Consider the following 19394-nt stretch of genomic DNA (forward strand, 5'->3'; position numbering starts at 1 on the left):
ACTACAAAGAGTTCAAAGTTACTTGCAGTCCTAATGCTTGCTTATGCAGCTGTGATCCCTAGGCAGTACAGGAAGTTTCTGCTCAAAAATAGCTGGAAAAACTTTTTGATCACTATTTTTCTTACTTCTAAGTCCCAGAAATTTCTATGTCATTGTATTCACATAATTTTTCTATCATGAAATATTGATTTAACATATTAATAATAAATTTTTGTTATTAAAAAGAAGACAGTTAATGACTGTCCCAGGTAAAGCAGTAGGAGTATCAAAGAGGAGGAAGGTTTTAGGAGGTTGATAAAGTAAAACCAACAAAATATAGGTACCAATTGGATAAAGGTAAATAAGGAGAGCAAACATGATCCCCTACATGTCCTCCATTCATATAAAAATACTTACCGCTCAGACCTAGTTTTATATAGCTCATCCTTTGGCACAATTCCAACAAACACTTCTAAACCAATAACCCGCAAATCATCAACCAGAACCCCTACATTTTACTATTTTTCAATCAATCAATTCAAAAATATCATAGTATATTTGACTTAGACTTGAGTCCTAAGAGAGTATATTATCCAATTGCCCCTATCTTGTAAATGAGAAAAATCTACAGCCTAAAAATGCTAAAGTAATAAATCCATTAAGCAACAGAACTGGTTCTACTTCAGATTTCCACTGCATTTCTTCACAGCCAAATCCCCTGTTATAAATCAGGCTCCCTTAAATTCATGCCAGGAAAAGTGAAAAACTTAACTGACCTCTCTGCCTCTTGATGTTTTCCACTCTAAAACATGCTATCATTGCCAAATTAATTTTACTAATAGACCGATTTATGTCATTTTTGCTGAAGTGTTCTACTGCTCATATATCACAGAAATACTACTCTAAGATTGGGAGGCTAGATTCTGGTCCCAATGCTACCACTGTATCAGTTGTTGCCTGCTCTCCTGGGGAAACAAAGCGTCTTCACATTGAAGCTCAGGCCCATCCAGCTACTCATACTTTATATAGTAAAATAGGAAAGTACATTTGGAACCACAAGCACAACCAGGGAAGCAATATAGTACTTCTTAGTTTAGCCTCTGAAAACAGACTACCATAATTTAAATTGAGGCTCTTAACAGCTACGTGACCTTGGGCAAATGACTTATCTGTACCTCAGTTGTCTCATCCCTAAAACTGGGACAAGAACAGTGCATATCGCATTAGTTTGTGAGAATTAAATGAGTGGATAAATGTAAAACATTTAGTGTATGTACTCAATAATTGTTAGCTCTTATTACTGCCATGGGTTAGAATCAGGAATCTAATCTTACTGTCTAGAATTTACTTAAGTGTGCCACACAGACTCTTAAAGCTTTTTACCTCAGTATCTTTAATGTTTTGAGATTTTTCTGCCATACCTCCCCCATTCTCAAACAAAATACATTAGGTATTAGTTTTGATTGCTGAGCAATTTACCCTAGTATGAAATAATCTACCCACTTCTGAAGATGTGGGTATAATTTGGTCATCAGGGAAGATAAGAGTAAAAAATCATTCTAAATGGACAGAGGAAAGAACTAGGTAAACACAAAGAGAAACAAAATATTTATGTGTAAAAATATGAAGCAAAAAATATGACCATAAGTAGAGGCAGAAGATTCTAATGCTAGACTCGGGCTATAATTTTGGTGTTTTGTTTTTTTATTTTGTTGGCAATATTAAATTAAGCCCTGAATACTTAATTTATAATGTATGCGCAAACTACCCTCAGAATCGGGAGACTGAAAAAATGGTAGTAACCTCAGAAACACTGGCAGAAGTTGGTACCATTTGCCCTAAATGAAGGACTACATCAAAGTTTCATTTATCTTTCCCTTTCAGTGGGTTTCCCATTACTTCCTGCTTACCAGCTATCAAAGGCCGAAGTCCAAAATGCCAGAAACCACTGTATTTTGATGCACAGTTCCTACTTGCTAACTTACAATTACATACCAGGGGCAAATGTATTGCATCCACTTTGAAAAGGAAAAACTATTTTACACTTACTAAAGATCTGGTTTGAGGCAGTAATGAGACAGTAATGTCCGTGGTAGGATAAGAGAATCTAAGGACATGATCCCCCATTACCTCCAATCCCAGTTACATTTCAAAAGGTTAGAGAAAGAAACAAACCCAAAATAAATTCTGTGTATCTCATAGATGAGATCAGTTTTTTTTTCTGCTAAACCAAATATATGAATGAAGACACTCTGACCATTTTGAACATTTAAGACTCTAATAACTTGGATTATGACCAGAGTCAATAATTCCTCCAAATAAGTTCAGAACTTCACAGGAAAATAATGGAGTGATTCTTTACATATTCTTCAATGGAAATATAGTAGAAGTAAACATTTTTAACAGAAATATTATTTTCAAATATAAAACATTTTTTAAAGGTTGCCATTCTGCTCTTAAAAGAGCTTACTTCCTGCTTGCATTTATGAAAGCTGATTAATGACTTATTGGTTTAGTTTAGAGTGGTATAATAAAGTGGTATTTCTCTTTGGACCAAGTCCAGATTCTGTTCTGGTGTAGCATTTCACAAAAATCACATAATCTAATATATACATGGTATTAGGGGTTTAACTAATTATGAAATCAGTTTACTGTGTGGCCCTGTGAAGATGTAGATTCAGTGTCTCCATTTCCGACTGCCTATTCTGTAATTACCCTGGTGGCATGAACTATGTCTCATTCATGTTTCCATTTCCAGCACTTGACAAAGAGTCTTGCATACAGAAGGCAGGGAATCAATGTTTGTTGTCAATGAATATGTGGAAGGGTTATCTATATTATACTATGAAAGAGCCATGTAGTTAGCACTGGTGCTAAGTATAAAGTTCAGTAGCCAGAAATACAACAGAGGAATTCACAGCTTCAAGGAGAGTCAGTTTTACATTTTCATTTCTTCCCTAGTACTCTTTAAATTAGGGGAATTTAATAAAATATAAAAGACATTTTTATCTATATAACACATTTTACATCTCTTTTAAATCTTCAAAACAATCATGTAAAGATTATTTACAGACGAATAAACTGAAGTAACTTGAACATAAAGTGAGAGAGCTGGGTTTTGAACTCTGATATTTTGACTCCAGTCAGTGCCCTTACATTATACTTTGCTTAGAACAAAATTGGAAGTCATTGAGAGAACTAAATCAACTTTTAAAATCACTTCAAACTGTGGCTTTTAGAACATTTGATTCAGTCAATAAATAGACATCTTTCAATAAGTAGACAGGTTTTCCAAGCTTGAGTTATTATGGATTTACTATGGATTCTTATGCTCTGAAGACGGCTAGAGGGAAATACCTATTCTCAACTTTTTGTCAAGAAAACAAACCTTACAAAATTTAAAACTTTACTTCCATTCTATGTAATAATTAATCTATCCAGGTAGATATACAGAAGAAAATGGAGAAAGGGGAAAAAAAGGGAGAAACATGATAGAAAAGAGCAATTCCATGACTGAGTTACAATCTAGTATCTGAGAAAAGCAGATTAAAAAAAAAATCATCTCAAAGGTCTACAAAAGAAAACAGCCACTTTACTAGCACAATTACACATTTTTCATAAGTTTAGTAGTATTAGATAAGTAGCCGACTGGAAATGAATGCCTGGCCATAATTAATAAAAGGTTTTCTTTAAAAAAGAAATTCTGTAAGCTAAAAAAATAAAAGTTTTCCTCCTAAGCAGAGAGGATTATGTACCAGTTTTCAACAAGGGTGTTTGTTGTTTCACAGTCTTTAGATAGGAAAAGTCAGAACTACAATCAAATTCTGACATTTGAGAATTATATGAGGTGCAACTGAACACTGTAATAAAATGCCGTCCATCCAGCAGTTTGGAGGAATATACTCCAAGAACTATGAGCCAAAATTACAAATAACCGCAGTACAGTTAGTACAGTTAGTGGATTGCCACTAAAACTCTCAATGATGAGAAGATTCCACTGATATGGAGTTCCCAGGGTCTCCTGTAAGTAGCAGCAGTAATAACAGTACTAACAGCAGTAACAGCTGGAGCAGCAGCGGGAACAGCAGTAATTAGTAGTAATATTAGCAGCAGCAGCAGCTAGAGCAACAATGGCACCAACAACATTCATTTATTGATTATTTTTTGTCAGGCCAGTGCCAAATAATTTTAATTAATTATTTAAATAATTTGAATTATTTAAATTAATAATTTAACATCCACAGATTATCTCTATTTCTTATAGCGACCCTGCAAAAAATTATTACATACCTTTCACTAATGAGGAAGATAAGGTGAAGTAATTTTCACAAGGCTACAGAGCTGGTTAGATATACAACCAGGATTTAAACCTGGACTGCCTTATTTTAAAGCTGTACTCCTTTCCCAACACTACACTTCACAGAAGTAAGGATAAAGATACTTTTCAGTGTGGAGGATTAAAAACAGTAGATTCCTACATTTCAGTAAATGATATAGAAAAAGAGATCACAGTAGCTTCTCCATGTTTGCAGAGGAACGTATGGTCTTCCAGGTGGACAAATACCAGTGACTAGAGTGAGGCCGTAGAAGGATCTCAAAATCAGAGATGTGGGCTGAAAGATGAGATGAACCACAGTGTGGTCAGTATAAGGCAGTATAATTTAGGGGAAAAAATGATTTATACTATTTTTAAAGACAGAAATTACTAAAATGAACCGAGGATTCATAACTATTCCCTAAAACTACATGTTTATTGAGCTTCAGACACCAAAAATCTAATTTTATGACTAATACATGCTTCAAACAATTAGCTCTTAAGAAAGATTTACTGGGTTAGGAAAAGAAAGTTAACATAAATGATTTGTGAAAATGGTATGAGATGGTTAGAATGAAAAGCAGGCTGAAGATTAGGATAATTCTATCTGAATAAAATGCAGGCAGAAGTAAAATTATGAAAAGTAATGAGTAACAATGATAACTTTACAGTTACATAGTGCTTCCTATGTGACAATCACTTTCTAAGTACTATATACGTATACTAACTCATTTAATTCCCTCTACACTTTAGAACAGGTACTGTTGTTTACATGCATTTTACAAATGAGGAATGAGGCAGAAGTCTGTAACCTACCCAAAGTCACACATGTTCTAGTAAACAGCAGGGTAGGAACTCTAAACTAGGCAATCAACTGCAGAGCCTTCGCTCTTTAACCACTACACCACACTGTACCTTTAAGGGTCTGAGAGGGTTTAAAATGAAGCTGCTATCAAATCACCTAATCTTAGTATCAAAGAAGTTCTCCTGAAGCTGTTTAAGTAGGAAGTAAAATTCTACTATATAAGAAATTCCTTAACAGACAATAAAAGGCTGAAAATAGTCTCAAGAAAAATAGGTAAGTGGGTAGACTGATAAGCTAAGCATAAGGAGTTAGAGAAGCCAGAAACAGATAATGAGAGATTCTTAAGCTTCTTAGTGTGAAATCATGTAAAGTAACCATACTCTCCAACAAAAATATCTCTTGCTGCTATAATCAGAGGCAGAATAAACTAATAACTGGTCTGTCCCTGTTATGCACTTATTAGATTTTACAAACAATAATGAGGATATCATTTTTCTGATATAATTTCTAAAAATATGAAAATGTACATTGCTAGCCTCTAGTTACAAACACTATCTTACAAATGATTCATAAACATAAATGAAATGTCTAGGAATCCATCTTAGGCAACAATACACAACTACTTTTTATTTCCTAGCTCATAAAATTTGAAGGATTACTCCAGATCAGTATTCTACACACTATTCCATGGAGATTAAGAAGTGAAAAAGTATTCAAAGAAAAAAATTCTAAGGTCAAATAAATATTCTCTTAGACATTCACAAGTCACATACAGCATGAAAAAGCCCATATCAAAGAATCCATTTAACTTCAACTTGCATTGCCTAAATTTATTTGACCATGGAAACTTTTCCCCCCAACTTATAAATTATGGACATTAGTTGTACAGTACAGAACCTGGGAAAAAATGACCTACTTACCTTCTTTAATAGAAGTATAAGAGAACTACTTTTACAAGAGCCTATGAAAGAGTTAAATGCGCTGAGAAATAATGTGAACATTTAATTTTCTCAAGGTCAAAGAGTCCCTGTTTCTGCTACTGGGAATAGGATATGTGGCATTCTAAATTTATCTTGTCATAAGAACAAATTATGACAATGTAAGTATAACCAATATTGAATAATAGAATCTCAGAAGTCTAGAACAAGTCAGCACTCACACTTTACAAATAGGGTAACTGAGGCTCCAAGAACACTGCCACTCCCCTGGTTTTCTTTCTATACCATTGGCCACTCCTCAGTTTCCTTTGCCAATTCCTTCTCATCTCCCTGACCTTTTATTGTCAGATTCCCCAGAGCTCAGCCCTTTCTCAGTGGACCCTGCCCTTTCTCTCTCTCTACTGTATCCTTTGGTGATCTCATATAGTCCCATGATTTTTTTTCACTAAATTTAAAATTTTGGTATAATTGTATATTCACATGCAGTTATAAGAAATAACACAGAGAGATTCCATATTCCCTTTGTCCAGTTTCCCCAATGATAACATCTTACAATACAAAATAACAGTAAAAAATTATAGCACAAAAGCATAAGCAGGATGTTGACAGTGATACATATACCAACCTTACTCAGTTTTCCCCAGTTTTACTTGTATTTATTCCCATGACATTAAATGATATTTACAGCTTAGAACACCCCCCTAAATTCATACAGGTGAATGCTTATGACATCTCAACTTGCATATCTAACAGATATCACAAAATAAAATATGTCCCAAATCACAGTCATCATCTTCCCTCTCAAATCTATTACTTCTAGTCTTCCCTATCTCAGTTAATATCAATGCCATCTTTGAGGTTGCTCACACCAATAACTGGAATCATCCTCAAAACTTTCTTTCTTCTACACTTCACATATAAACCATCAACAAATTCAAAGCATGTCCCAAATCAAAACTCTTATCACCTAAACTGCTAGCAGCCTAGCCTTAATCCTCACCATCTCATACCTGGATTATTACAATAACCTCCTAATTAATCTCCCTGATTTTGTCCTTGGTCTTCTACAGTTTATTCCGAAGACAGCAGCTATGGTAATGCAGACACTCTTCTGTATTTAAAGGTTTTCGTTGATTGTGGTTTTTATTGAGGTATAAAACACTCCTCTATTCAAAATGCTCTAATAGCTACTTATCTCATAGTAAAAGGCGAATTCCTTACAATGGTCCATAACGTCCTACACACATGGCCCACATTACCTTGCAAGCCCCAACTCCTACTATTCTCCCTCTTAATCACTTATTTGCAGCCAGACCAGTCTCCATGCAGTTCTTCTTTCAGGTCTTTACTCAAATGTCACTTCTCTGTGAGACCTTCCCTGACTACCAAATTTTAAATGGCAGCCTCCAAACTCCCACCCAGTACTTCTTATCTTCCTTCCCTATGTTATTTTTCTCCATAGTATTGACCACTATCTAACATACTATATACTTTATTTACTTTATATTGTCTGTCCTTCACCACTAAAATGTTCGTTCTGTGAAGGCAGAGATTTCAGTCCATTTTTCTAGCACTTAGAAGGGTGCCAGGCACAAGGCAGATGTTCAAGAAATATTTGCTGAATAAACAAATGAGGCCCAAAGAGGTGAGGAGTTATGCCAAAATATCATAAAAATAGGGCAAGAATCCAAGTCTCTGTACTTTAGCAGTCATTTTCTCAAAATAGCGATGGACTTAAACTGAACCAATCTCATTTTTTTTCCAGTGGTAACCAAAAGCACACATGCATGAAATGGAAATTTCTGATCAGGTGAATAAACTATTTAGAATAACCTGATGGCAAGGAGGGATTAGACTCAAGCTAAAACTCATTAGCACAAAGTTAAAATATGACCAACTGCCTATAATCAACAAGTTTTGTACTAGCTGCCTTAGGTGTTTTATTTAAATTATTTTTTTAAAAAGGAAGTTATAGGTGATAGAACTTTAGGAGTTTAAACTTTAAGAAAATGAACTTGATAATACTATAAAACAGAGTCCTATGGAAGAACACAAAGCAGTAGTCCTACATTGCTATAGCAAGAATACAATTTCTCATATTTTTAAACTATAGCCAAGGTAGAGCAAATATCTATAAATGAAAAAGGAACTTATGTTAAAAATGTAAAGAAGTTGTTTCTGGACAAAATTTTTAAATTAAAAAAAAAAAACTGGGTAGAAAGAGGGTGAATGACAAAACTTCCTAGAGACAGATAAGGAAATAAAGACTAGCATAACACCAAATTCACCTACTGAGAGACAAGCCACTTCCAGAGCTTTTGAAAAATTATTCATTTACCGTAGAAATTAGTTTGGAAATTTAAAACTAATGGGTTCAAATTTTTTGATTATTAATTGCAAGAAGCACATTACATAATAAGTAGTCATCTATACTGGCTTTAAATCTGTTTCAAAGTAAAACTGAGCAAGTTCTGACTTCAGAGTAAAAAAACGTGACTGAGTCATATTTCCAGAGCCTGCCTAACCCTTATGGCAACTAAGATCACAAAAGGTATTTTGCATGTCATTAAAATTCAATAAGGTGGTAGAGTATAAACAGTGACCTTTCAATTGTGCCAGAGGAAAAAAAGCAAGATGCACTAAGTAGATACAGCTCTCAGTGTGCAGGCCAAATAATAGGGCTTCCATGAAACAATAAAGGCAATGCTCCTATTTATATGATTAAATCTACAGCTTTCATATGAAATTCTTTATTAGTAAATAATTCCTGAGGCACTTAAACAACAGAATTTTTATTAAAACAAAATAATAGCATCAAAACTGTTTATTAGAGCTATAGTCAATGTAACTAAAATAAATGTCAACTTTTAAAAATATATATGTGGAAATATGTTTTATATATGATAGAAACAAGTGCATTATTGGCCCTTATATTTTTTTAATGTTACCACTACCCAAAGGAACTATTAATAGCTAAGTAGGTATTATGTATTAGATGTACAAATATGCAACTTTAAAACTTGTTTTACTGTATAAAAAAATAAAACTAAATTAAAAAAAAACCTTGTTTTAAGGTCTCCAAGAATAGGTTTTGTCAATTCTTTACACCTTAGAACTCACAATTATTAAGATAATATTAATAATAATAACCCCAAAATAAGAATGGATATAATCATGTCTAACGGTCTGAACAACAGCCAAATTAAAAAGCTATAAATAAGCAGCTATAGGAAATCTGTAGAGAATTCTAGGGAATATCTTGGAGTTCTTAACAAAACAAAGCAAACACTACACAACAGTTTTAAAGAAAAGAATATAAAAATAGACATCAATACATTTGGAGAACATAAAACCAAGCTATCAAAATTAAACTAAATTTTTTAAAAATAAAAAATCTGATAATTGATGCTGTTAAAAAATTATGAAGTTACTCCTGGGTAATACATTTTAAATAACAGTAAAACTAAGTGAAATTTTGGAACATAATGTAGAGACCTGTTGTTCCAAGGATATGAAAAATAACCATTTCCTAATAACCAGAGCTTTTGTATTCCTTGGATGCATTCGTGCTAGAGGACGATTAAAGGGAAGCAGCCAAAATGACTAAACTTCAACTGGGACACTGAAGCACAGATTTGATTTTCTTGGCCAGAAGTGACCCACAAGCTTAAGATCAAGAGCCAAAGCCCCCAATGGGAAGCTGTGCTCTATTTGGTGGGCCTTGATACCATCTCTGGCTATATCAACATCAGCCTCATGGAAGGCCAGCCATGAGAGAAGGGAGTCTCCCCAAGATCTGATTTCCTGAGACCACAACCTAGAGCAGGTCCCACAGTCAAATTAGTCACATTCCTTGGAAACAGAGAACAGGCATCAGTTGTGTCCATCGAAGGGGGACACTGTCCAGGTGTACCCTGAACATTTTTTGAAATCTCTGGGCTGCTTCTCCATCTGAAAAATAAGAAAAATAGCACAATGACAGACAACGAATGAGGAAAAAGACAATCATCTGGCCTAAAAAACTTAAGACTTATAAGAAATTAAGAAAGCAGACAAGACAGACAAAAAGACAAACAGCCGTATCATTTGGAACATATTATTCTGAAGTCAAGTACAGCAGAGAAAAACACAAATTATTTTAAGCAAAGTAAGAAATGACCATAGCAACAAAAGCTATTTTTGGAGAGAGCCAACTGGAGAAAAAAAAAGTATGTTAAGATATGTCAACCTGACACAAAGATAAGGTGGAATAAGAATCTAGTCCCATTTGAAGCTGAAAAGAGCTGAATAATGAGAGCTAGTGTCATGAACTTGGCTGCTTAACTGCCTTTGTGTAAGAAAACATCTCAGAACTTTGAACTTAGGAAATTCCAACTTGTCTTGCACCAGGTCACGAGCTCCATAGAGCAGGAACCTATTTCAACAAGCAGCTTTAAAAAAAAACAAAAAAAAACACAAAATACTTTAATATTTTTCATTTCTGTTAATGATACATTTAAAAATGCAATAGTGCTAAAATCCATCAAAGTAAAATGCACTGAATAAAAATTAAACTTACTCAGAAAGATGTTCAGAAGTTGGGATACAAACAGAAACTGAAATTAGAAGAAAAGTATTATATTTAAAACAGCATATGAAATATGATGAGTGAGAAAAACGATTTAGTAAAGAGCACATACTGCGGCTGACCAATAATACCGGAATAAATATCAAAAATCCAAAGTAAAACAATTTGATATACGTACCTTTCTCTATTACAACTTGACAAGCATGAGTTTCATGTTGACTTAAGTGTGTAGCCATATTATCTAAGCCAGAAACATCAGTTAGGAAATCACAATTAAGGCACACTAGAGTAATGCCCCTATAAAAAACAAAGCAAATAGTATAAAAGAAAATGTTTTTATCTTTTATGAAAATCCACACACCAGTTCAATGAATACTTTTCCGTGATTTGCTTTTTGTGTCATAACTGTCATTTCAATTTTTGTTATATAAACTTGATATAACTGAAATGATTCTCTAGAAAATGTCATAGTCATATTCAAATTATACTACCATTTATTTACAGAAAGTATTTTTGCTTTATAAACTTTTCTCTCTCATACCAGTTACTGAAAGTTAAGAGTCAAGAGACCTACAGTCCAGTCTTGGCTCCACTAACAACATGGGTCACTTTGACAAGTCACAGTCTATTTGTGCCTATGCCCATCTGCAAAACAAGAGTTCAGTATATATAAATGTACAATATATACATTAGTCAGTGTATATTTACTAAGGCTGTCGTTACACATACTGTACTACTAGTGTACTGTATTGTGAATACAATGACGACCAAAAAATACAGTCTGTGCTCTAATGGAACATTTGTCTAGTGTTTTCTAGGTGAGGAAAAAATTAGAAATGTGAAGCCTTTAAAAATAGATCATTGTCGTAGCTGCTATCATTGTATACTATGTGTTAAAGATTTTCCTATATATTATTTAGTTTATTCTCACCACAAGCATCCAAGGTTGGTATTATTCTCATATAACACTGAATTAATTGAAGTAGCTAATTCACTATTGAAGTCCAAAGTCTGAGTTCCTCAGCATCCCAGTACTCTGAACTGGCCCACTTGCCTGGACCTAAACTACTTGTTCCCTTAACAAAACTTCACTGAGTACTGTAGTTCTTAAATATGTAATGATTATAAATTTTCAAAAAGGTTAGAAAGCAATTCCCATAGTCATCAATACATTTTTTAATTCACAAATAGTTTTTATGCTTATTGGATCAAACTGTGCAGCATTTGCTATTTGAAGTATTTAAACATAATTGGCGTATTATAGTATGTAAAATTGGTCTTAAGACTCTAATTTAAAATGTGTTTAAACTTTTAGCTTTGAGTTTTATTTTAAAATATTAAGCCTGCAAAAATATGTGAATGTTTCAGAGAACTTAGAAAGCCACTGTGTTTAATTTATTATGTTTATTAGAGTTAAGCACTTGGGAGCTTGGGGTCAAGCATCTGAAGAGCTGTTTAAAAGAAAATCAAATATATTAAATGTATAAATGATGTTACATTGTTTAAAGGTAATTGAAGTGTAAATGAGACTTTAAAATAAAAAATTCTAGTCTGTTCAGCTTAAATGAACTTTATCAAACATTATTTAAAGGCCCGCTTGAAAGTGATTTTTAAAAATAAATCTATATATTTATTATGGCTGCGTCAGCTCTTCGTTGCTGCACGTGGGCTTTCTCTAGCTGTGGTGAGTGGGGGTTACTCTTCCTTGCAGTGCGTGGGCTTCTCATTGTGGTGGCTTCTCCTGAGTGGAGCACTGGCTCTAGGCGCGCGGGCTCAATAGTTGTGGCTCACAGGCTCTAGAGCTCAGGCTCAGTAGTTGTGGCGCATGGGCTTAGTTGCTCCACGGCATGTGGGATCTTCCTGGACCAGGGCTCAAACCCGTGTCCCCTGCCTTGGCAGGCGGATTCTTAACCACTGCACTATCAGGGAAGTCCCGAAAGTGATTATTAAATGTACTAGATTTCTAAATGGAATATTTTTAAGCTTAAGGAAAGTTAAGATTTAAATACTTAAATTTAATAATTACAGTCTTTTTCTATTAACAAACTGCCCTCAACAGACACTAAAAGTAGTCTCAATGGTAAGTAGCTAAATGCCTATTCCACTCGACATAGTTAATTGGACCAGGGATGGAATGTCTAACTCAAGCCTTCTCTGAACAGGGATTTGTAATTGGGATATATAATCACATTTCTTGATCTGGGAAAACGTGGGAAGCTAGGAATACTATGTTTGGGTCATCAATAGAGAAAGCTAGTCTACACAGAGAAAGGAGAATGGAACTCATGTCCAGAGAAAATAACAGACAAAATCATCCTGCTTCAGCAGGTCAGACTAGAAAGAAGCCATGTTAGTAACTGATGGCTGTTTCCCTCGTATGTTCTGGCTGTATCTCTTCCTTCTAGGGGTCCATGAGGGTCTTTGGAATCCTGCTAATAAATTATTTTTGCTTAGGTGGAAAAAAAATAGATCATGTAATGTGATCATTGTTATTGTCAGTTTATTAATAAAGCATAAATACATTTCTGAAGTTCATCACATACATTAAAATTTTAAATGTTTTACCAATATACAAATACAAACAAATAACCTACCTTAGATTGACTTCTCCCCTAAAGCTCTACTCTAACAGTCTGCTGTATATTTTCCCCTAGATGTCATACTGGCACATAAAAAACTGACCTTCATAAAACTAAAATCATGTACTTCCTTCCCAAATTAACTTATCCTGACTGGCCTCTGAAAATACCCTGACATTTCCTCTGAAAATAAGGCTCAACCTATAGTTATCTCTGTCTCTTCTTCCTTAAACAGTCAGTATGTCAAGCATTTTATATCAACAATTTATTGAGTACTTATTCTGTGCTAGTCTAACAATTTTAGACATACCATCTCATCTAAATCTAAACAACCCATAAAAGGTAGATGCTATAATTTATCACCTTTTTAATAGAGGATGGAGTTAGCTTAGTAATTTACCAAGGACACAGAGCTGGTAAAGATCAAGATCAGGTTTGAAATCAAGCACTTTCATTCCAGAGCCCAGTTTCTTAAAGATGATATAATACTATCTCACCATTCTAACCCAAGTCCTTACTAGATTATTCATAACTACCACAAAAGTCCTAATCAATAGGATTCATGCATCTATAATTCACCCTATTGTTAAAGGTGAGAAGAAATTCAACCTTCCTTCAGTTTCATTCAGTTCTATATAAAACATCAAAGGTTGTCCAGTGCCCTCCAAAATAAGTCCAAACTCCTTAGCCTTATTTCCAACGCTTTTACAATCTGGCTCTAAGCTCAAAACTATTGCCCCCAATTTCAATATTATCACTATAACTTCAATGCTCCATTCATTTACTACTACCATTCCCCCTCTGTACGCCTTCAACTTTTTCATTTCTGCACCTCTATGCATGTTATTCCAACTCAAATGCACCTGTACCTCTTCTATCAGTGTAAACAATACTCATCCTTTAAAGCCAAGTAAACTAACACCTATGTAGATCATTCCAAGTAAAGTAAGCTCGCTCCCCTTTGAAAAAAAACCATCACTGCACTTATTAAAATCCCTCCTGCTTTATTGTGGTTATTTACATTCACCTCTTATCTCCCACCCAATAAAATGTACATTCTCTGAAGGCTGCTTCCAAGACTTCTTCATTATTACTATTATCTTTACAGGATCTGCTACATTATAGACCTAGTAGATACACAGTAAATAGCTAAAGAACAAATATTCCATTCCAATAAAAGAATAATTACAAAAATTATTGTTCTATACAATTATAAGTTTCTATGTTCCATTCACAGAAATAGGCAAATTTTCAATCTGAGACTTATTCAAGTTGAGAGAAAAACATCCCGGAGGTTTAAAATCATATGATTCATTTAAAAACCAAACACACAACTGAGCTTAACAACAGTGAGGTGAAAATCAAAAATCTCATCTTTTGAATGCAATAAAACTCTTCATTCTTATAAAAATTTTCAGTATAGGCAACCTCTAATATAGCTTAATCTATTTCCTTGAATTCAGTAAACGTTTTAAAATTAGTACTAATATATTTTTAAAACTGAACCAAATTTTTCTCTCCCTGTGAGCTACTGGTCCAACATCATAGATGGGACCTATTGTCCACATAAGTCATTTTCAATGCATACATTAATTTACTCAACAAATATTTACTGGGTGCCTAATCACTATCAATGCCTGGCATAGACAAAAATCCAAACCACACACATTCTAGTGAGAGGACACAGAAAATAAACAAAATATACAGTGAATGAGATGATAAAAGATGATCCAGAGAAAAATGAAGCATAAAAGGGAGATAAAGAGCACTGGGGTAAAGCACAGGAGAAAGGATATAATTTTAAATCAAGTGGTCAAGGAAAGGCTCACTCATCAGAATAAAGACCCAAAGGAGATAAAGGAGCTAATCATACAAAAATCTGGGAAAGAGCAAACTAGTCACAGAGAATAATAAGTACAAAGGTCCTGAGACATAATATCATCCCCTCTTCCATTTTTTCCACTAACCCAAAATATCAAAACAACTATTGGTTAACCTTATCTGTATAGATTAGCTTGGTGCAGCAAACATACTGATATTTCAGGTAGCAAAGGCGACATGAGCAAAAATAAAGAGCAGTGGGGTCTAAAGAATTCAGAAGAATGTGAAAAACATGGTGCTCAGTGAATTCTGAGTTAAGTGTGTGGTAAAACCAAATTCTCAGTGTCTTCAGAAATATTCATCAACAGTTCTTTCTGCACAGTAAGCAAGCTGTACACTTCTCTTAATTTGAAAAGGAAAAAGAATTATACAGACTACATACTAATTTCAAGAATTCTAGTAGTTTAAGAAATTTACTTCAAAACTGAAAAAGTGTTAGTCACTTTACTACATATTTTAGGTATCTTTTTTTAAATCAAATATTGTTGGACAGCCCTATTTTTGTTCTCATTTTACAGTGTAAATACATGAAGACTTAATCTTGACACCATTGGTCACCCCTGAAACAAATTTAGCGAGAGAATATAGACTAATCAGGTACTTTGTAAAACACTCTGGCAGTTCCTCAAAGGCTTGACATAGGGTTACCATATAACCCAGCAATTCTAATCCTTGATATATACTAAAGAAAAATGAAAAGACATGTCCAAACAAAAATGAGTACACAAATGTTCACAACAGCAATATTCGTAACAGATTCAAAGTTAAAATAACCTAAATGGATAAACAAACTATCATATATACATACAATGGAATATTACTCAGCAATAAGAAAAAGAAGCACTGATATATGCTACAATACGGATGAATCTTGAAAACATTATGCTAAATGGAAGACACAAATCACAAAGGATCACATATTTTATCATTCCATTTACATGAAATGTTCAGAATAGGCAAATCTAAATAGACAGAAAGTAGATTAGTGGTTGCTTAGGGATGAAAGGAATTGGAAGGAAATGGAGATAACCACTAATGGGTACAGAGTACCTTTTTAAAGTGATAAAAACGTACTAAAATTAACTGTGGTAACTGCACAATTCTGTGAATATACCAAAAACTATTAATTGTATAATTTAAATGTGTGAATTGCATGGTATATGAACTGTATCTCAATAAAAATGTTATATACAAAAGATTTAAGTCATAATTTTTCAATAGAAAAAAATTTAAAAGATCAACTAGTTACCTGAGATCTTCTGAATACTTCTTAAAGATACAAAACCTTTTACTTGGACGATTACTATGAAAGCTGGGAGAGACAAAACAGATTTTATTAATTTTACTATACAGTAAGTCATATTAATTTATTAGCTATATATCAAGTCTATACTTAAATCTCTAGTTTTGAATAAAATATTATGATATAAATAATATAATGTTCATCATCCCTGTTTCAGCATTTTAGCTTACATTCTTACTTATCTATTTTCTAGTGAAATGTATTTCACTAAGCATATTCTTATACAATCAGCACCTCACCCTCACATAAAAAAAGGAAATACTCAAGAGTTTAAAAAAGTAAAGCATGTCAAATTATTTTCTTCAACTGTTAAGAGTTGAAAACAATTTAAAAGTTTTGCTAATAACATTTTTGCTATAATATGAATGGTTACCAATAAGAATCATTTTAAAAATCCTTTACCAACTTAACATGTTTGTGTTGAGGAAGGGGAGTAGATTCCAAATTATCCTGGAAGTTAACAGTAGTTGAGCTAAATGCCACTGTTGGCATTTGTAAAATGGATTTGTAAAATCAAACATTTAGAATTCTTTGCAATTACTAGTAGAGGTTTTTTTTAAAAAAACAAATTAAAGCAGAACTCTTGAGCTAAAACAATGCTTCCCCTAAGCACAGAACAGAAAACCCCTTACCAAGCTTTGTAGCTGATGCTGATAGCTTTTACACACCCTTTTAAATCTGATAAGGAAAGCTTTCCTATACTAGAAAACCAGGATCAGCTTAGCACAGTACTACTTAGCACAGATAAAAGTGGAGTCATAGACTAGTAACATGAGCATCATCTGGGAGCTTATGTAGAAATGCAAAGTCTTGTGACCACCCCCCCTCCCACATAGCTACTGAATTAATCTCTGGCAGTGGGGCCCAGGAATCTGTTTTAACAAACTTTTTCAGTAATTCTTATGCAAGCTAAAGTTTGAGGAGCAGCAGCTTGCAATGACAGACCTAAAGTAGCCAACACACCAAATCAATTCTAAGTCTCAGATACAAGGCAACCATCACCAGCAGAGCATGTATGTATGGGAAAAGAAATACTCTGACCAGTTATAATCCCCAGAGAACATTCTCAGAAGATTTTTAATAGTTATTTCTTCAATCTGGGGATAACTACTACTAAAGAGTTTATAAATTCAGCATAACATGACAAAAATAATTGAATGGTTTTTTTAGGAAGAAACCATCAAGAGAGGTTGGGAACCACTTAAATAATATGCAAAAATTTGTGCACATAACTCTGTTTCCTCAGAGTGTGTCCCAGATTTTATCTGATTCCCAAATAATGTGAACCAAGTAAATTATTTTTTTTAATGAGATTTAAAAGTAACTTTTAAAAGCTCTTTCTTCCTTCTCAACAGACTGTTTCGGTTTATTTGGTAAGAGGAGAGGAAAAAATTACGTTTTAGGGTCTTTTGATGGCTTCCATTTCTGTCTATAACTTGCACCTTATTAAAATGTTGGTACTTTTAAAATTTTAGTTGTCTGAATCCAGCTTTAATTTAGAGTTCCCTACCTATAAAAAAAGACTTATACTGTCATTTTATTTATATTTATTACACAAATTCCATTCTTCTAGTTTTGTGTATTATAGGAATGGAAAAGTGGATCTGTAGCTCACCAACAGAGGGAAAAAAAACTACCTTTCTTCTTCCTAATAGACCTGTGTAAAGTTAATAACAATAGGGAAATAATCTAATAAAGGAAAAAAAAAGGTTAAGATTTTTATTACGATACAGTAAAACATAACATTAAAATCTAGGTTTTGAAAAGGCACTTAGACTATATATACATAACTATCAAAACTCATTAAGCTATTCTCTAAAAATAGATGAATTTTACTGTATATAAATTATACCTCAATTAAGACTAGAGGCAAAAAAAACTCCCTTTGACCATCTTGCTTTGATACAAGTAAAAAGTTTACCTCTGAAAAAATACAAAAGTATGCAACAGTATTGACAGTATGCCTACTATTAAGACACCAAACTGGAGGTTGATGATACAATAAAGCAGGTTGTTTGCCTTAGAGTTCATGGTCCAGGGTTTGGGGGGGGAAGGTTGTCAAAAAGCATCTGGCACAGAATAAATGCCTAATAAACATTTGCTAAACAAGTGAATATATATTCATTATCACAGGATAAACATCAACAGTGACACACACACAGTTTTGTGGTTGCATGAGGGAAAGCTGCAGGTAAATGGAGAAGTCAGCACAATTAGTAGTACATTTCAGTTAGGAAGGTCCATATACTGACTTACTCCAGGCAAAGCAAAGAAAACAAGAGTTGAAGGCTCTTGGAAAAGTAGTTAGGAATTAGATATTAAAAGGTCTTACATTCTCCAGAAAATTTGAACTTCATCCTATTAATATTAGGAAGGTAAAGGATTTTAGGCCAAAAAATATCCTGACCAGATATTAGTAACAAAAGAAAGGAAGAAATGGAAAAGGGCCGAAGGGGTGGGTTGTGGACAGAAGACCATTTATGATGCCATCACAATAATCTTAACTGTTTTTCTAATAACTATTATTTAGTGCCAATATATCTATATAAAAAATATAATGAACTAAAGCATATCCTATAAAAATTAATTCAGGAATCTGTCTTATTATTATATAGGAACAAATTGTTATACCAGCTTTCTTTTTCCTTGGAAAAGTTTTAAATCATCCTTCAAAGCCTAAATGAAATGTCATTTATACAATACCTTCTCATTTCTTGTTTAAAGAATTCATCGTTACCTTCTCTGGGCTCTCACAGTCATTTATCACATTAAGCTAGGTAAATATATCTCTCCTACTAAATTGTGAAAATTAAAGGCAAGGACTTTACGATACTGAATAATGACAATTTAGAAATAATACCTAAAATTACTTGAATATCTCCTAAGTGCAAATCATTTTATTAAGCACTTTAAGTACATTTCCTCTGATAATCACAGTAACTTTCTCCTCAAGAAAAGGAAAATGGGAATCAGTTAAGTAATTTGCCCAAAGTCACACACGTAATAAATAAATGGTGAAGCTTTGTT

At 33.6% G+C, this 19394-nt stretch overlaps 1 protein-coding gene across 5 annotated transcripts in view; it reads right to left on the minus strand.

Moving 5' to 3' along the window:
* ZNF280D (zinc finger protein 280D) overlaps nt 1-19394 on the minus strand; it is a 116044-nt gene that overhangs the window by 33757 nt on the left and 62893 nt on the right. For 4 of the 5 annotated variants that reach the window (XR_003006259.1, XM_024767770.1, XM_024767771.1 and 1 more), the window contains 3 exons: nt 16314-16376; nt 10783-10901; nt 10596-10632 (listed from right to left, as the gene is read on the minus strand). Coding sequence is in view for 4 of the 5 variants with exons in the window: in XM_024767770.1 (XP_024623538.1) it covers nt 10596-10632; nt 10783-10901; nt 16314-16376 (219 nt within the window). In the remaining variant the exon portion in view is untranslated. Of the gene's footprint in view, nt 1-8559; nt 9989-10595; nt 10633-10782; nt 10902-16313; nt 16377-19394 lie in introns of those variants that run through there. The other variant, XM_024767772.1, reaches the window with a different exon arrangement.

The sequence above is a fragment of the Neophocaena asiaeorientalis genome, unplaced genomic scaffold, assembly GCF_003031525.2.
Source record: "Neophocaena asiaeorientalis asiaeorientalis breed wild unplaced genomic scaffold, Neophocaena_asiaeorientalis_V1.1 scaffold71, whole genome shotgun sequence".
Classification (NCBI taxonomy): domain Eukaryota; kingdom Metazoa; phylum Chordata; class Mammalia; order Artiodactyla; family Phocoenidae; genus Neophocaena; species Neophocaena asiaeorientalis.